At 44.6% G+C, this 17,536-nt stretch overlaps 1 protein-coding gene across 1 annotated transcript in view; it reads right to left on the bottom strand.

Moving 5' to 3' along the window:
* Window positions 1-2,919: 2,919 nt before the first annotated feature.
* The window catches only part of SH3TC2 (SH3 domain and tetratricopeptide repeats 2), a gene marked incomplete at its 3' end in the record, with an annotated part of 63,457 nt that continues 48,840 nt past the window's right edge, over window positions 2,920-17,536 (bottom strand). Inside the window, exons 13-17 of the mRNA XM_082835736.1 lie at window positions 10,337-10,487; window positions 8,146-8,268; window positions 6,757-6,907; window positions 4,782-4,978; window positions 2,920-3,111 (exon numbers count right to left, since the gene is read on the bottom strand). Of these exons, the coding sequence (XP_082691862.1) occupies window positions 2,920-3,111; window positions 4,782-4,978; window positions 6,757-6,907; window positions 8,146-8,268; window positions 10,337-10,487 (814 nt within the window). The remainder of the gene's footprint in view (window positions 3,112-4,781; window positions 4,979-6,756; window positions 6,908-8,145; window positions 8,269-10,336; window positions 10,488-17,536) is intronic.

Raw genomic sequence — 17,536 nt, 5'->3', positions numbered from 1 at the left:
CTACAATTCAAAAAGATACCTGCACCCCTATGTTCATAGCAGCACTATTCACAATAGCCAAGACATGGAAACAACTTAAATGTGCAGCAACAGATGAATGGATAAAGAAGATGTGGTATATATACACAATGGAATACTACTCAGCCATAAAAAGGAATGAAATAATGTCATTTGCAGCAACATGGATGGACTCAGAGAAAGACAAATATCATATGATTATCATCGCTTATATGTGGAATCTAAAATATGACACAAATGAACCTACCTAGAAAACAGAAACAGACTCACAGACGTAGAGAACAGACTTGTGGTTGCCAAGGTGGAGGGGTTCGGAGAGGGGTGTATTGAGAGTTTGGAGTTAGCAGAAGCAAACCACTATATACAGAATGGATAAACAACAAGGTACTACTGTGCAGCACAGGGAACTGTATTCAATATCCTGTGATAAACCATAATGGAAAAGAGTTTTTAAAAGAATATGTATGTGTAACTGAATCACTTTGCTGTACAGCAGAAATTAACACAACATTGTAAATCAACTATAATTCAATTTTAAAAACTACACAGAATCAGAAAAGTTTAACCAAATTTCCCAATGAAGTATAAAATGGGTAGATATAATGCCCTTCACCTAAATATATATACATGTATAGATATATGTGTGTGTAGGTATTTATGTGTATTTATGTATATATATACATGTATAGCTACATACACGTATATATATGTGTGTGTAGGTATTTGTGTGTGTATATGTATTTATGTATATATATATATACACATATGTATACTTGTAAAAATTGAGAAGTATCTGGCCAAACAGAAACTCACGTGAGAAGAGACTTCAAATGATAAGCTCAATGTGAGCCAACAGTAAGATGTAGCTGATGGGGAGAAGAAAAATCTTAATGTAATGTTAAAATAAAACATTAAATCACATTAAGTATGGTAATGACCCTCTTTGCTCTCCACCCACCAGCCAATACCAGTTATAGGAACCACACTATCAGAGGGACAGAAATTGGCATCTGGCCAGAGGAGAGTAATAGGTCAGTCGCAAAAAGAGAGAGGGTCTGTAACCTGAGACAAATGGGGAATGGTTCATGGCATGGGTCCCAGAGCCAAGCAAGCCTGCTGCAAGCACGAGATTCGTTAACCATTCTGGCATGCCTGTGCCCCGTCGGTCTCCCAGGAATGTTGTTGAAAGGACTCTGCATGGGAGGTTAGACTCATCTTCAACATCCCTCCCTTGGGGATTTTATGGTTTGTGGTGGGAGCAAAACCACATCTATCTCACGTGGTAGTGGACTAAGTCACTTCATTTCCTTTCTGGTGAAGAATACTCTAGAGTAGAGAGCATTTTAACAACCAACCAAGCTCCTAAGAGAAAATAAGATGTACCAATATGTACACAGCATTGGTGACTAGAAGGTGCACTATTGACTCAACTCACCACCCCCATCCCACACCACCACACCACCAATCATCTGGTTGCTCCAAGGAGCTAGAAAGTAAAGGCAGAGGGTCTTAACATAAATCTAAGCTGTTGGGGGTCAGATGGCGATCCCTATAGCTAGCTCTTACATGTGTCCACATTTCCGAGCAAGAGTGAACCACCAGCATCAGGGTCATTCGAGATGCTCGTTAATAATGCATGTTCCTGGGGTGTCTCCCAGGTCTACTGAATCAGAATTATTGGGGTAAGAACCAGAAAGTTCATTTTCTGCAAGTTCCCCGGGTGATTCCTTTTCACATTCTCTGAGAACTATGGTTCCAGAGGAGTGCTTCTTGTGCTTCAGCGTGCATTAGAATCACCTGGAAAACAGGGTAAAGCCAGGGATCCTTGGCCCCAGAGACTGTGCTTCAGAGGTCTTAGGTGGAGCCTGAAATTCGCATTTCAAACAATCTCAGAGGTGACGCTTATGTTGCTGGCCCAGCCAGTAAGTGGACCATACTTGGAGCTCACTGCCTTAGCAAATTCCTGATTCCGTCATCAAGGGACTCATATACTGTGGTAGGCAGCTTCTCCCCACCTCCTGGCATCCACACCCTTGGTATTTCCCTCGCTATCTGTGTGGGCCGGACCTAGTGACTCATAGATAATTAATAAAATATGCAAAAATAACTAGTTTTCATCTTCCCTCTTATTAAGGAGACAAATGTGTGAATAAATGTAAATGAGCAATATTTAATAATAGACACTATTTACATGTAATTTACGTCATAACTTCCTTAGTGCTCAATTTTTAGGCTTTGACGCTTGGGAGCCTTCTCCTGGGTTTATGGGAGGTTATAAGGGAGCAGAGCCTCGGGGCAGGATGGAGATGGTGCTTCCACATCAGACCTCACCTCCTGTGCATTCCACCTGGCCATCCTCAGGCTGTGTCTTTTGAGCTAATAGCATGGTGAATTCCCTCCTGCCAGTCCCCGTGACAGGAGGAGTGGCACCCCCTCTGGTTGAATAGAGAAAAAAAACAAGTGACTAGTTTCTCTGCTGGCAAGGGGAGGGGTCTTTCCCTGAGAAAAGTCAGTGAAGGGAACAAAGTCCAATGGGCTGGTCTTCTCTCCAGTGCAATGCCTGATTTCTTCCCTGAGGGAAGGAGACAGCTTTCCTAGGGGCAGGGGTCTCATTTTCTCTAGAACTGTGTGTCTAGAAAGTGCATTTCAGGGTCTGTATGTGTGGAAGGGCCACAGTCTACTGGAAAGGTTCTAGACACAAAGCCAGGACCCCTAATCCCTGCTCCACCGTCCATGCCTTGTGTGACCTGGAATGAGCCCTCTCCCTCTGGACTATGCTCTTCCCATTCTGAGATGAGAGGCTGGGCCAGGTGATGACTTGAACCCCGCCCCCAGATTAACAGCCTAGAGCAGAGAGGTAGCTTCTGATCATGCAACTGGTCAGAGATGGGACAGCTGTCCTCAGAGGGCCAGGCCCCCGCCACTCAGCCACCGCGCCCTCTCTGAGGAGCGCCCAGAGGGGCTGCTATGCCAGAGGGGGCTCTGGCAGATGTGGTCCAGCCTGGTCCTAATGATGTCCTGCAGCTCCTCGTCACCCAGCAGGACTGCTGCAGCCAGGGCCAGCCGGAAGTATTCAGTGGCATCGTGGGCATCCTAACCCCCAGCATGGGGGCAGAGAAGAGATAGCATTAGCAGACATTTCCAGGAAAGGCTAAGAGGCAGTGCAGGAAAAACTAAGAACACTAGCTTTTGTCTGCCTGACATCCTTTCCCACCCTCTTCTCCTGGTTCCTTGGGGGAATTCCTCCTACCAACTCCACTGCAGTTCTGTGACAGTGCTAACCCTGGCGGCCCTCCTCCTCAGGCACAGGAATGGCACCTTACCCAAGCTCAGACAATCATGAAGCAGCATCACCCTGGGCACAGAGCTTCAGGTATGTGAAAATGACTCAAGCTGACCTGTCCCAAGTCACTCTCTGGGACCTTTGAAGTGTGATCTAACAGAGAAAATGGATGCTCACCCTTTTAGATGGGTGCTTGAGCCTGTCAATAACTAGAGGAGAAGAGGCCAGGAAACAGAGAGAAGCAGAAACATTCAGAGCCAAGAGATACAGAGAGAGGTGGGGAAATCCATGATGACATTTGAGTACCAGCATCCAGAACTACCTGAAATTAAACTTATACCTGAACTTCCTCGTTCCTTGAGCCAATAAAATCTCCTGCTTTGCTTAAGCTACTTTGAGTTGAGCTCTTTCCCTTGAAATCCCTAGAGCCCTCGGTTGATGCAATCAGATCACACATACATTGTCCCACTTCCTGGGAGCTGTGGGACAAAGGCAAGCTCACTGTGGGGGAGTCCTTCACTACCCCATCGTCCCTCCCTAATGGTTGGGATGCAGAACAGGTGGTTCCTCCGGTGAGACTCAAAAAGGGATGACTGGTTCCCGTTAACCTTCATCAGTCAATAATAAATTTAGGCCAGAAACACTGTGGCAAATAAGAAAAAGACAACAGAGCTGCCCTAAGGGTCCCCTGGGGGCCAAACACAGGAGTGACTCAGAAGCCACTGTATGAAGAGATTAAGCATTGTGCTGGAGCAGACAGAGACCTCCGGTAAGGGCAGCCAGTGCCCAGGGACAAGGTTCAAGGGCCAGAATTGTAACTGAGAATTACCGACCACACACACAGTTCTAGAAGTGGCTGGAAAAATAAGAAGTTCTGGATTCAACTCCAGCAGAGCAAACAGGAGAGTCAGGGCTATGGTCTTCTTAGGACCTAGGCTTACTTACATTCTAAGACCCTGCATGTTATTATCTCAAACACGTTAACACGTACCTAGATTTCTCCTAAAATAGTTTATACAACTTTGTAAGAAGTGAGTTGCAATTGACTAATTAATCTATAACATTTTTAGACGTACAGTTAAGAATTAATTTTGATTTAATTTTGGAGCTTATAGTTCTTTTGTTTGGGGGTCTCATGCATTGTTTTGGGTCTCATATATTTTCATAGGTCCTAGAGGAGCTCACAGGCACTAGACCAATGTTCCCATAGTGCCTGACAGATGAAGTGGGCCCAGAAGTCACAGCAGGGCAAGGAAAGAGAAGAACTAGGGCCTGTCTCCTCAGCAGAGATGGGAGCCTCTTTGAGGTCTCCAAGGGGGCTAAGTGAAAAGAGTCATTGCGTTCCCAGAGGAGCCACTCCCCACCCTATGAGACAACACTCCCCATCTTACCCCTCTCAACTTTACCCTTAAGGCTCAGGGTGAGGAAAGAATATAGTTGGACAGTAGCTCTCAGATGACCTTGGAAGCCTGGCTCTTACCTTCAGCTGGTAGAAGGTGAGTTGGCCCAGGCGATAATACACCTTGGCATAGTATAAGCCCTCCTTGGGGCTCTGCAACCAGGGTGGACAGAGCGACAGAGTCTTCAGGTAGCAGTCCTCAGCCATCTCGTACATGTGCAGGGAATAGTACACAGTCGCCAGACGGTGGAAGGCCACCAGCTCCTGCCTCTGATCTCCTAGAAATTGGAAGACTGAGAGAGATATCCTGAAGCCAACACTTTGCATCATTAGTTCACTCATTCACTCTGTACAATTCTTTGAAGATCTACTAGGTATCAGGGACGGAGCTTGGGACATAGCAAACAAAGCAGAAGTCCTGCCCACATGAGGCTTACTGTCTCACAGGACACAGACATTCCTTAAATAATCCCACAAAGGTAAGATTACACCTGTGATAAGTGCTACAAAAGAAAACACAGGGATCTGTGAGAGTGACTAAGTGGAGTATGTGTTCTAGACAAGGTTTTCTGGGACAATTCCTGAGGAACATTTTCTCATTGTGGATGTCACTGTAACTCAGAATTCTGGGAAATAATTATTTCCAAATCTCTGTGATGGGAATGGTGACAAGACTAGCTCGATGGAGTAGCTAAGAATTTCTGACAATGAATAACTTCATATAACAAATGTTTTCTCCACATGAAAGTCTCTCTCTTCAGAGCTCTTCTCTGGGGCTGTCATCAGCAGCCCCTAGTCACCCTCTACCCTTCACCAGCTTTCAGTCTCAAATAAGCTACAGAGACCCACTCACTTTTAACTCATGCTTTCGAATCTTGGTGTCTAAGGGATCTTTGACTTGTTCTGGTTTGGGGGATTTCTTGTTTCAATAACTAACTCTTTTAACACAAAGTAGCATTTAAAGAGAACAAATGCTTCCAATTGTGTTTTTGGAGTATTTGCAAAGTGGCTATTTGATGCAATCTAAAAACATCGCTTTTAGGCTTCAAAGAGCCAAAAGCCAAAGCTAAAAGAGAAAATCCAACTCTCTGATATGGAAAAGTCCAGTCACAGGGAATCACATGAAATGGTGGATATAGCCTCCTTTCAGCTTCTGTCCAAGGAAGGACAAAGAATGCTCCAGAGGGAGCTGCCTGGGCCCCCAAGGTCTTCCTGAGATTAGCCTACAGTTGCACAAATAAGGTTTTCTGCAGTAAAGGGAGAGGTAGGAAAAGAGAGAGAGCCCTGAAGTGCAATTAAATACAATGAAGTCCAGTACCATCCACATCTCATGCCCTTGAGAATGCCCAGAGGTCCCTTCTAGAATTATCACAGAAGACTCCATTTGCCTTTACATCTAATCAATCCTCCTCTAATAAAACCTGCTTTTCCTCAAGCACCAACATTCAAGATGAGTTTATCTTTTTTCATTCTGCCTCTTTTTTTTCTGTTTTAATGACTTACATTGTTTCTCATTAGCTTTTGTTGTAAATGCCAAGTATTTCAGCTACTGAGGGAGTTAGGTTAACAGGAATCTGAGCTTCATTTACATTTCAATTCCATAAGAAAATGTGTACTTGACTAATAATTAAAAAGTTAAGGCACAGTGCTTTTGTAATGGGGCATTGCCTGTGCATAGGATAAAATACCATTTACCCTGGACTCAGAATACTACCAATAATATCAACTATAATATAATAATTAGTGTGCACAGGTAACACTTATCAAGGACTTATTATGTACCAAGCACTGTGCTATGGGTTTTACCTGTATTATCATCGGTCTTCATAACAACTGCATGCTGTGGGTGCCATTTTTAATCCTGATTTGCCAATGACAAACTTGAGGTTTATAGATGTTAAGTAGCTTGCTTAACTGGGGGCTCCCTGACACTTCGACCTGGAATTTGAACCCATGGAGTCTGACTCCAGAGCCTATGCGCTTACAACTTTGTTGTCCCTCCTTAGGGAGTGTTACCCCCTCCCATTCAATACCCTGGACAATTAGGACCACCAACCTGCGACTGTGCTGAGTCTGGCCGCCAAGGTGGCAAATTCCAAAGCCTTCTCATAGCCTTCCAGGCTGATCTGCAGCTCTGTCAGCTTGTTGAAAATCCGGAGCTCGGTTTTCACTGCCTTCATCCTCCTTGCTAAGGGAACAGCCCCAGCCTGAGAACAGAGGCACAAGGAACCTTAGTCTAGCTGAGAATCACTGGCACATACCATACTCTAGGAGGCTGTACTGCATCCTACTGCCAGGGGTTGAGGGATGGCAGTGACTAAACCCAAGGGGGAGATGGCACCTTCCATGCATGGTTTTTCTCAACTCCCTCTCCTGGTCCTTGCTCTTGGTTGCTCTGCCCGGACCTCAGAGGTGGAAGAACTAGAGGTCATCAGGCTCCCTGAAACTGACAGCAGGAAAGGGATGATGACTTTCCTCAAGGTCACATGAGAAGTTACTCACCCGCCAGCTACACGTTCCCTTAGCGCCCACAGTGCTAATCTACAAAGTACATACGTGGAGTATGTGCATAGTGTCTGAGAGTCCCCAGTAAATAGTCATTTCTATTATTTTTATTATGATAGAACTTTGGGCAGGTCACTTCATCTCTCTGAGCCTTAGTTTTCTCATCTATAAAATGCATATGACCAAGAGCACCTCAATAGTCAGGGACATGTTTCTTGTTCACCCCTAGCTCAGTGCCTGGCACATACTGGGTCTTGATGAATGTTTGATGACTGAATAAACAATTGAACAAGCGAATGAATAAGTATCTGAATAAGTGAAATATTAAGATCAAATAAGATAATGAGTTTTCCCAAACTTCAGTCAGTGACGAACAATTATGATTCTTCACATATCTGCTTAACATCTGGACATTTATTTAATTAGTATTATTACTTAAATCAACGGTCTTCTATTTCTTGCCTCATTCTTTGCAATAATATCTGTGATAGCATAGGTTTGATGAACTGGTATTATACAGCTTTAATTTTTTAAATATATTCTAATGCATACTTAATGAAAACATAGTAAAGCAAGTGCTCACCCATGGACCAATCATCTCCCACCATACCATGTACATAGGAACATTCTGGTCAACATAAAAGTGTGCTACCAACTGTAAAGTACTATGCACCCAAAAGTTGTAATTATTATGATATATTCTGTCAGGAAAGATACTTTATTTATCAAGCCTGAGAATGACAGAGTTTATCAGCTCCTTCTTTGAGAGCCTGCTAGACTGAAGACAGGGAGAGCCTGTGGGCATTGGATGAGGAAGGGAAGACAAAGAAATACCAGCAAGACAGGGGAAGGGGACGCCAGGCGAAGTCCAAGTGGCCCTGCCCATGTTTGTGCCAGAACCTAGCTAGGGATACTGCTGACTGTGCAGCCCACAACTTACTCGGTAATACTCCACCGCACGATGCCTGTGGCGGGTCCCATTGAAGAACACATCACCTGCTTCCTCGTAGAGCCTGAGAGCCAGGGAGGGCTCCTCTGACTTCAGGGCTTTCTGGATGGCTGCCTGAGTGGGACAGAGACTGCTGTCAAAGGCAGAGAGAAGGACTTTCCAAATGTCCACAGGACTGGCAAGAATGAGATCCTGACCATCTAGCTTAACCCTCTGCTAAAGTTCCCTGAACCCTAGATTGTCTTTACACTCATAAGGCTAGTAAGATTCACTAGTCCAGCATTTCCCCACCATGCTATGAGAGATTACTTTGGTGGCCCTAGAAATGGTTTTCAGCAGCACACAAACATCTTGTAATAGTTAAGTATTTATTTTAATGTGTTTCAGAAAAAAAGATTAATCATATTCAAAACCTCTGCTTTTAGATAGCATTGTTTAGTGTAAAAAGCTAAGTTGATTTGAAGTTGAGCCAAAGAAAAATAAGTAAATAATGGTACAGAGGTACCTGGATATGGCAAAACTAAACTTGATGTATAAATGACTGAAATTTGGAAAGAGTGATCTCATCCAACACCTACAGTTCCTAGATGGAGAAACTGAGGCTGAGAATAAGGAGCTTTCAAGTTTACATCAATAGTTAGTGGCAAACAAATGCTAGTATCTTTCAGCCCATTACCCTTCTCCTGGCCCCTATGACCCCTTTATCTTGAACAAGCTACTTCACATTTGCACCTAAACAAAATGTGATGAGAAAGTAGAAGATGTACCACAACATCTGCAGCACAGCCACAGGACCTCAAATATCCTTAGGTAGAAATTATTCACCTCAGTGGGAATAACTGCAGAACATCAAGTCAGGTGGCAGTCTAGGGTTGTGGGTGCCTGGGACCAGCTCTGGACAGTGAATTACTGGGGCAAGATCCCTCAGTTATTTTTATTGCATATGCTGCTACACAAAGATAGAAGCAGTGAGATGGAATCCTAGAGTCAGGAGTTCTGCCACCAAGCAATGAACAACCCCAATAGCTCCCTCTGGGCATTTGTCTCCCGGAGACAGAAAGGCAAGACTGAATTGTCTGCTCTCTGATAATTCTTCCAGCTCTAAAATCCCAAGGCAGAATAGAGTCTGCAAGTAAAAGCTTTAAGTCACACTGCTGGTGTGCAGTTTTAACCACTTACTAGTTGTATCACTTTAGGCAAATTACTCAGCCTCATTGAGTGTCATCTGTAAAATGGGAATTTCAGTAGAGACTCCTGCTGCATTTGTAATGAGGATTAAACTATATCAAGCACGTGAAGCGTTTAGCAAAGTCTCCCATGCATAGTAAGGCTTCAATCAATGCTATACAACCCCATTATTAAGTCTCGGTGGAAGTGAATTTGTGCGATTGTAAGTAATAGAGTAAGGGGGAGTAAAAGGGGAGAAAATGAGAAATGGGAAGGAAAAAAAGATAACAGGTATATTTTTGATGGAGCAAATCTTATATACCATTGTGTCAGTATTGTACAGATAATGATGATGATGAAATACCATTTATTAAGCATTTACTAGGTCCCAAGCACTTAGTTAATGTTTATATGCATACATTTACTATGCAAATGTTATACCTAATCTTTATTAGAGACAGGTCCAGCCATGAAGAAACTGAGGCCCAGAGAGCTCACGTAGCAAGCCCAAAGTCACACGGTTCATAATCAATGGCCCTGTGATTTGATTCCACGGACCTATCTTTTTTAAAGCCCAGGTACTTAATCACTATACTATGTTATATCTCAGATATTAAAGATATGCAAACCAAAAAATCATAAAAGAACAATAATGTTAATACCACACACATGTCAACCTTCCCTCAGACTGCAGCAAAACCCTGAAGTCAAGGTGTGTGTCAAGTTTTGGAAAAATGGATAAACCTGACATGACAGATGAACGAGTCTCCCACCATGTTCTTTGCGAGCTCACACGTGCATATGGGACTCAGGGACTGGCCCTTTACTGCTTGTATTCACCCTGCCAGACCACCTTGGTTTCCATCTTGGGTTCAGGGAGCAGCCCAGAGTTGACCATCCCTCCAAGGGCTTGACGAGGACATCACCTCTCCCTAGTTCTAGCTGATCACTTTGGAGGGTACAGCTGCCTCCCCGCATGGCCCAGGTCAGCAGATAAGCTCTGCAGGAGGCCTACCTGCAGGTACAGCTCCACCAGCTCGTCTTCCTGCATGAGGTAGTGGAGTCGCCCAGCCCCAAGCCAGGCCTCAGCAGCCTTGTCTCTCTCCCCCAGGTCAACGAAGATACGCAGGCTCTCCTTGATGCAGGTGAGGGACCTCCTAAGGGACCTGGGGGTGGACATGGACTCATAAGGTATGAGGGTTCAAAGCGGCCCAGACTCACTCTGCACAGGAGGAAACTGAAGCTCTGGCAGGGGAACAACATTGTTTCAGAACACACAGAGAGATTGAGGGGCAGGGGAACAACATTATTTCAGAACACACAGAGAGATGGAGGACTGATCTGAATCTTGGATCTGCCTAAACCAGCTGTGAGAACTTGAGAAAGTACAGAATCTCTCTGTGACTTGGTTTTCCCATCTGTAAGATGGGGATAAACTGTACCTGCCTCAGAGGATGGTTTTGAGGATTAAATGAGATAGAGTGCTTAGAACAGTGCCTACCATAGAGTAAGCACTTGATGAATGTTTAAATGTTAGTTATCATTTTTATTATTACTGGCCTATGGTCCACCCAACTTTTGACTACTCTATAACATTTTTTCATAAGACCCTAACACAGTGGATGCCAAATGCATATTTATTGAATAAATCACAAAAGAATGACCACAGTGGTAACTTTATTATTTTTTTTAAATTTTACTTTATTTTTGGCCGCGCTGGGTCTTCATTGCTGCGCGCGGGCTTTCTCTGGTTGTGGCGAGCTGGGACTACTCTTCGTTGCGGTGCACGGGCTTCTCATTGCGGTGGCTTCTCTTGTTGCAGAGTATGGGCTCTAGGCACGCAAGCTTCAGTAGTTGCAGCACACAGGCTTCAGTAGTTGCAGCACGCGGGCTCAGCAGTTGCAGCACGCAGGCCCTAGAGCATGCGGGCTTCAGTAGTTGCAGTGCGTGGGCCCTAAGGAGCACAGGCTTCAGTAGTTGTGGCTCACGGGTTCTAGAGCACAGGCTCAGTACGTGTGGCACACAGGCTTAGCTGCTCCACGGCATGTGGGATCTTCCTGGACCAGGGATCGAACCCGTGTCCCCACCATTGGCAGGTGAATTCCTAACCACTGCGCCAGCAGGGAAGTCCCATAGTGGTAACTTTAAATCATCAAAAAGATTTTGATGTTTGTATAAGAAGAAAAATCAAAGAAGGGTGAAAGTTTTGGTGCTTAACAGAGTACTCTTTAATTATCTGGAAATTGTTTATGTGGAAAACTCTTGCTCCATGTCAGGAATTAATGAAGAAATGAGGCATAGGTAATGCAGTGTTGAACAGGTTCAGAATTCCAGAACAAGAATCAGCCCTGGGCATCACCTAGATAGTAGTTCTCAACTCCAGCAGTAATTAGAATCATCTGGAAACTCTTTAAACATGCATACACAGGCGAAGTCACCCCAATGTGTTGACATGTCATGCTAGCCTGGGACACTCTAGCTCAGGCACCAGCATTTTGTCAAAGCTCCTTATCAGTTACTATTGTGACTCTATTGTGCAGCTTGGATTGAGACTCTCTTCTTTTTCTACAGAGAAAACAGGCCCGGAGATGGGAGGTGACTTGCACAAGGTTGCACACCACACTGGGGAACAATCAAAGGCCAGAACTCTGCTCTCCTGAGTCCCAGTCCAGGAGTCGTCCCACAATACCCATATTCCTCACACTGTGATTCATGGCCCACCTGCACCAGCATTACCTGTGGAGCTTATTAAAAACACAGACTCCCAGAGCTCCCTCAGACTGACTGAATCAGAATCATCATGGTAACCAGCCAGGAATCTGAATTTCTTAGACACACCCAGGTTATGCTCCTGTGCATTGAAGTTTGAGAACCACTGCACCAAACCATGCAAATCCTTCTAGAAACACTGACCGTCACCCCCCAAGTCTGTAAACAGTTAGGAGGTCCTCATCAAACATGGCTACCATCTCATGATGGGAAACCCAGCCCCCAGGCCCCCTTGTGCACAGTGATGGAAACAAGCATTGCTTGTGACTAATGAGGCCCTGATTCATCTTGGCAATGAGGCAGCTATTAGCCTTCTGTAGAAAGTGCCAGGCATTTGGCCCTTGTAAGTCCTGAGAAGAAAGAACTCTAGTTTCCCCTATTGCCCTGCTCTTGACATGATATTTATTGACATCAACGATGGGCACTGGCCACCCTCTGTCAAGAATCAGAATGTCAGACTTGCTGCTCAGACTGTGCTGTGAGCTGAGAAGCTGCACACTGTGCTGAGGTGGTCACCAACCTCCTTGGCCTGATAACCACAGGCCTCCTTTACTATAGGAAGCCCTGTTCTTCTCTCACCCACTCCGTATCCACCAAATGCCCAGCAGGGCTAACAGGTTCTGCAGGCCTGGCCTCTACTGCTCTCCCTACTCCCACTGGAAGAGTTAATGAAGAGAGGAGCCATACATCTCATCCTGATCCTATTTCCTGCTCTGTTTTTGTTTATTACCATTTGCTGTCCTGGGAGACCCCTGGGCTATGGTTGTTTTCTCCAGACCTCCAGGGAGCAACATTTGGGTTATCACAGAGAAGCCAACTCACAGAGCAGGCATTACGATCTTAGAATTTTTCTCTCTGAGCTCACTATGACTGTGGAAGAGAGGAGGTCAGTATTCCTCTCCAGGAAACACCCCATGGGGGAAGGCAGGACTTACAGAGACCCAGATGCTCACATTGCACTATCAAGACTCTATGTGCGGGCTTCCCTGGTGGCGCAGTGGTTAGGAATCCGCCTGCCAATGCAGGTTCGTGCCCTGGTCCGGGAAGGTCCCACATGCCATGGAGCAACTAAGCCTGTGCGCCACAACTACTGAGCCTGTGCTCTAGAGCCTGCCAGCCACAACTACTGAGCCCACGTGCTACAACTACGGAAGCCCATGTGCCTAGAGCCCGTGCTCCGCAACGAGATGCCACTGCAATGAGAAGCCTGCGCAACGCAACGAAGAGTAGCCCCTGCTCGCCACAACTAGAGAAAGCCCATGCGCAGTAACAAAGACCCAATATAGCCAAAAATAATAAAATAAATAAAATAAATGTATAAAAAAAAAAAAGACTCTACGTGCATGGGTTTTCCAAAGACCACTGCCTCCACTAAGTCTTATACCTGATCCATGACTCCAATAAAAGACAAATGCCTTATGGTCTAGAATTGGGAAGTGGTCTCCAGCTTCCTTGGTTGTTTCCTATCACCATTCACCACCCCGTGTGTTTGTATCTGTCACTATATCACCCACCAGATAAGCCACTAGCTTGGCCTGGAATGTCCCAGCACCCCAATTCCTCCAGCCACCACCTGCAGGCTCTAGGTGTGGGCTCAGCTCCCAAATCAAAGAAGTAAGGAGCACGGCTGGTGGAACAGCACGAATTCAGTCTTGATCTGAAGTCTCATGCATTCCCGGCTAGCTATGCCTGGGCCCTGGCATGGTATCTCCTCTCCTCTCAAACCCTCAGTTTTCTCTTTTTCTCATTTTTCCTGCCCCCAAAGTTCAATCTCTGTGGCTGAGTCCTTGTTTCTTCCTTCCTGTGTGGACATCAGCCATGAGCCTGTGGTGAGGTGACCTCAATACACCTGCATTCCCAGACTTCCTCTTACCAACCCCTGCTGCGGTTTTCCAGATCCCTGCCCTGCCTGGATGAATGTTTGACCTCTGGCCAGAGCCCAGCCTCCACTAACTGGTCTTATCCTGTTTCCATAATGAGAATTGCCACTCACAAGGGGCTGACCCTGGGCCAGGTGCTGCGATACAAACTTTCAGTACACATTCTCTCATTTACTCCTCACAGAAACCCCAAGCCATGAGAGTTCTTAGCCCATTTCGTACATAAAGAAACCCAGTGTGTTTTTAAAAACGTGTCCATGTTTGCACTCCTCATTTCTAAAGTTTTATGTTGAGCTCTCTGCTGTTTTGTCTTGTAATAACAGCAATGACAGCAAATGTTACTTAACATTTATTGAGCACTTAGCATGTGCTAGGGGCTTTACATGCCTAATTTCATTTAATCATCACAACACCACTAAGAGAGCAGTACTATTATCATATCTACTTACAAATGGGAAAAATAAGGCTTTGAAGGGTAAGTAACACAGACCAGGTAATAAACCCTGAGATCTAAATCCCAGGATCTAACCCTGAGAATGGACTCCAGAGCCCCCTACAAACCCTCAAGCAGTGCTCAATTTCTGGCTCAGAAATCAGCTTGTGGGAAGGTTTTGCTTATTTTACCACTTTAACAACTTCAAAATTCTGAAGGACATAGGCTACCTCACACCCTGAACAAAGCGCCCCCATTGGCAAAAACTGGGTGGTGCGGTACATCCTAGCCTTGTGATCAAACGAGAACGTGTCAGCAAAAGCAATTCTTTCCTTGTTTATGATTCTAAAAATGTTAGGGGTTAGTCATATTAACTATACTGAAAACCAAACACTGAAGCATTTTTTTTTCAGTTCCACAGAAGTAAGATGCACAGGATAAGAATAAGAGCCAGGAATAAGGACTTATAGGCTACTATTGTATTCACATGCAAAGAATCATTATTTTGCAAAGACTTGTTGCATGCAAGGCATTTCTTTCTAAAAAATAATATGCACACCCTTTGTGGCACTTAGCACCATTTATGTGATACCTCTGGCGATTATGTATATAATATCTACTTCCTGAACTAGATGATAAGCATTGTGAGCTCAGGGACTATATCTCATTTGTCCAGTTTTTAGCACAGTGCCTGGGCCATAGTAGATGTTCAGCAAGTATCTGTTGAATCTATCCAATAGAGCCACAAAGTTCTCATGGACCCCACCTGGTTCAGCTCTGGAACTGAGTCTATAGACATTCTAGAGTACAGTCTGTATTGTGTCACCTGGGGACAGAAGACAAGACCCCCTAAAGACCTTTCTCATTGAGAGATTGAAAAACGTCATCAAACTAAATTCTGTAGTCATCACCCTGAAGGCAGAGAAAGCAAGACTCAGAAGGTACTGAACAAAGGGACAGCAAAGTGTCCCAAGACAAAATCCTGAAGGCTGAGCCAAAGTTTTCACCATCTACTTGCCCTCCCTTACTATCCACCATCACTAAACCCTAGAGAAAACCTTTCAAATAGGAGGAATATAAATAAGTAAAAAAGCAGTAATGGGTGGTGAAAACCACCTTAAATTAAGGATTCAGGGATCTGCGCTAATACCGGTGAGGCAGGTAGTATAAGCAGTCTGGACTCTCCATAGCAGGCGGAGGTCAGAGCAGAAGACAAATGAGGCCATTCTCATCCATACAATTCTGAGAGGTTTCACCATACCGTCATCTACACCTACTGCTTATTGAGGGTGAAAATGATTGGCTGAGCAGGCAGAATACATACAGAGTAGTTAAGGACAAGCACTCTAGGCCAAGGGCTGGCAAACTATGGCCCATGAGCCAAATCCAGCCTTCCACCTGCTTTTGTAAACAAAGTCTTATGGGAACACAGCCACATTCATTTATATATTATCTATGGCTGTTTTCACACTACAACTGCAGAACAGAGTAGTTGTGAGAGAGACCACATGGACAGACAGCCTAAAACATTTACTACCTGAGTTTTTATTAGTGTGCTGACTCTTGTTCTAGACACAGATTGGGTATCAAGCTCTGCTGTGTGGCTTCATGCAAGTTACTTGACCTCTTTTTTTTTTTTTTTTACATTTTTATTGAAGTATAATTGCTTTACAATGGTGTGTTAGTTTCTGCTTTATAACAAAGTGACTCAGTATACATATACATATGTTCCCATATCTCTTCCCTCTTGCGTCTCCCTCCCTCCAACCTCTCTATCCCACCCCTCTAGGTGGTCACAAACCACCGAGCTGATCTCCCTGTGCTATGCGGCTGCTTCCCACTAGCTATCTATTTTACGTTTGGTAGTGTACCTATGTCCATGCCTCTCTCTCGCTTTGTCACAGCTTACCCTTCCCCCTCCCCATATCCTCAAGTCCATTCTCTAGTAGGTCTGTGTCTTTATTCCTGTCTTACCCCTAGGTTCTTAATGACATTTTTTTTTCTTAAATTCCATATACATGTGTTAGCATATGGTATTTGTCTTTCTCCTTCTGACTTACTTCACTCTGTATGACAGACTCTAGGTCCATCCACCTCATTACAAATAGCTCAGTTTCGTTTCTTTTCACGGCTGCATAATATTCCATTGTATATATGTGTCACATCTTCTTTATCCATTCATCTGATGATGGACACTTAGGTTGCTTCCATGTCCTGGCTATTGTAAATAGAGCTGCAATGAACATTGTGGTACATGACTCTTTTTGAATTATGGTTTTCTCAGGGTATATGCCCAGTAGTGAGATTGCTGGGTCGTATGGTAGTTCTATTTGTGGTTTTTTAAGGAACCTCCATACTGGTCTCCATAGGGGCTGTACCAATTCACATTCCCACCAGCAGTGCAGGAGTGTTCCCTTTTCTCCACACCCTCTCCAGCATTTATTGTTTCTAGATTTTTTGATGATGGCCATTCTGACTGGTGTGAGATGGTATCTCATTGTAGTTTTGATCTGCATTTCTCTAATGATTAATGATATCGAGCATTCTTTCATGTGTTTGTTGGCAGTCTGTATATCTTCTTTGGAGATATGTCTAGTTCTCAATTTCTATGACTCTTTCTCCCTCATATGGTCATCCTGAGATTGCACACTGCTTGGTAATCAGTGCATGCTCACTGAATGCCTTCTGTTACTATTATGACCATCATTTTCAATAGGGATGCTGACTGTGCCAGTCCAGAGGCCCACTGCAACCCCCTGCCCCCATCCAACCTCCACATCCCCTCCTGGAGGATAGGCTGTAGTCCTCTCTCTCCTTTAGTACCTATACCCAGAGAAACATCAAACTCAGTCTGTGAAACCTACAGAATATCTTTCAAATGTATCCTCACCTTTCCATTGCTATGGCTATTCCCTTGGCCCAAAATGGTATTCTCTTACCCTTCCCCACTTTTCAAAATCTTTCCTATCCCTCCAGGGCATCTTTAAATGCTATCACCTTTATGAAGTTTTCCCTGACAGATGCGCCAACCGGCAGCTGAAAGTGTTCTTTCCTCTCCCCTCCAAACCTGCCCCTGCAGATGCCTGTCATCTCCCCCATGAACGCTTCCTGCCTTTGCCTGCTATGGCTTTGA

This window comes from Leucopleurus acutus (assembly GCF_964270905.1).
Source record: "Leucopleurus acutus genome assembly, chromosome: 3".
Taxonomy (NCBI): Eukaryota; Metazoa; Chordata; class Mammalia; order Artiodactyla; family Delphinidae; genus Leucopleurus; species Leucopleurus acutus.
The sequence above is the reverse complement of the archived record's forward strand: the minus strand, read 5'-3'. Positions and strand labels throughout refer to the sequence as shown.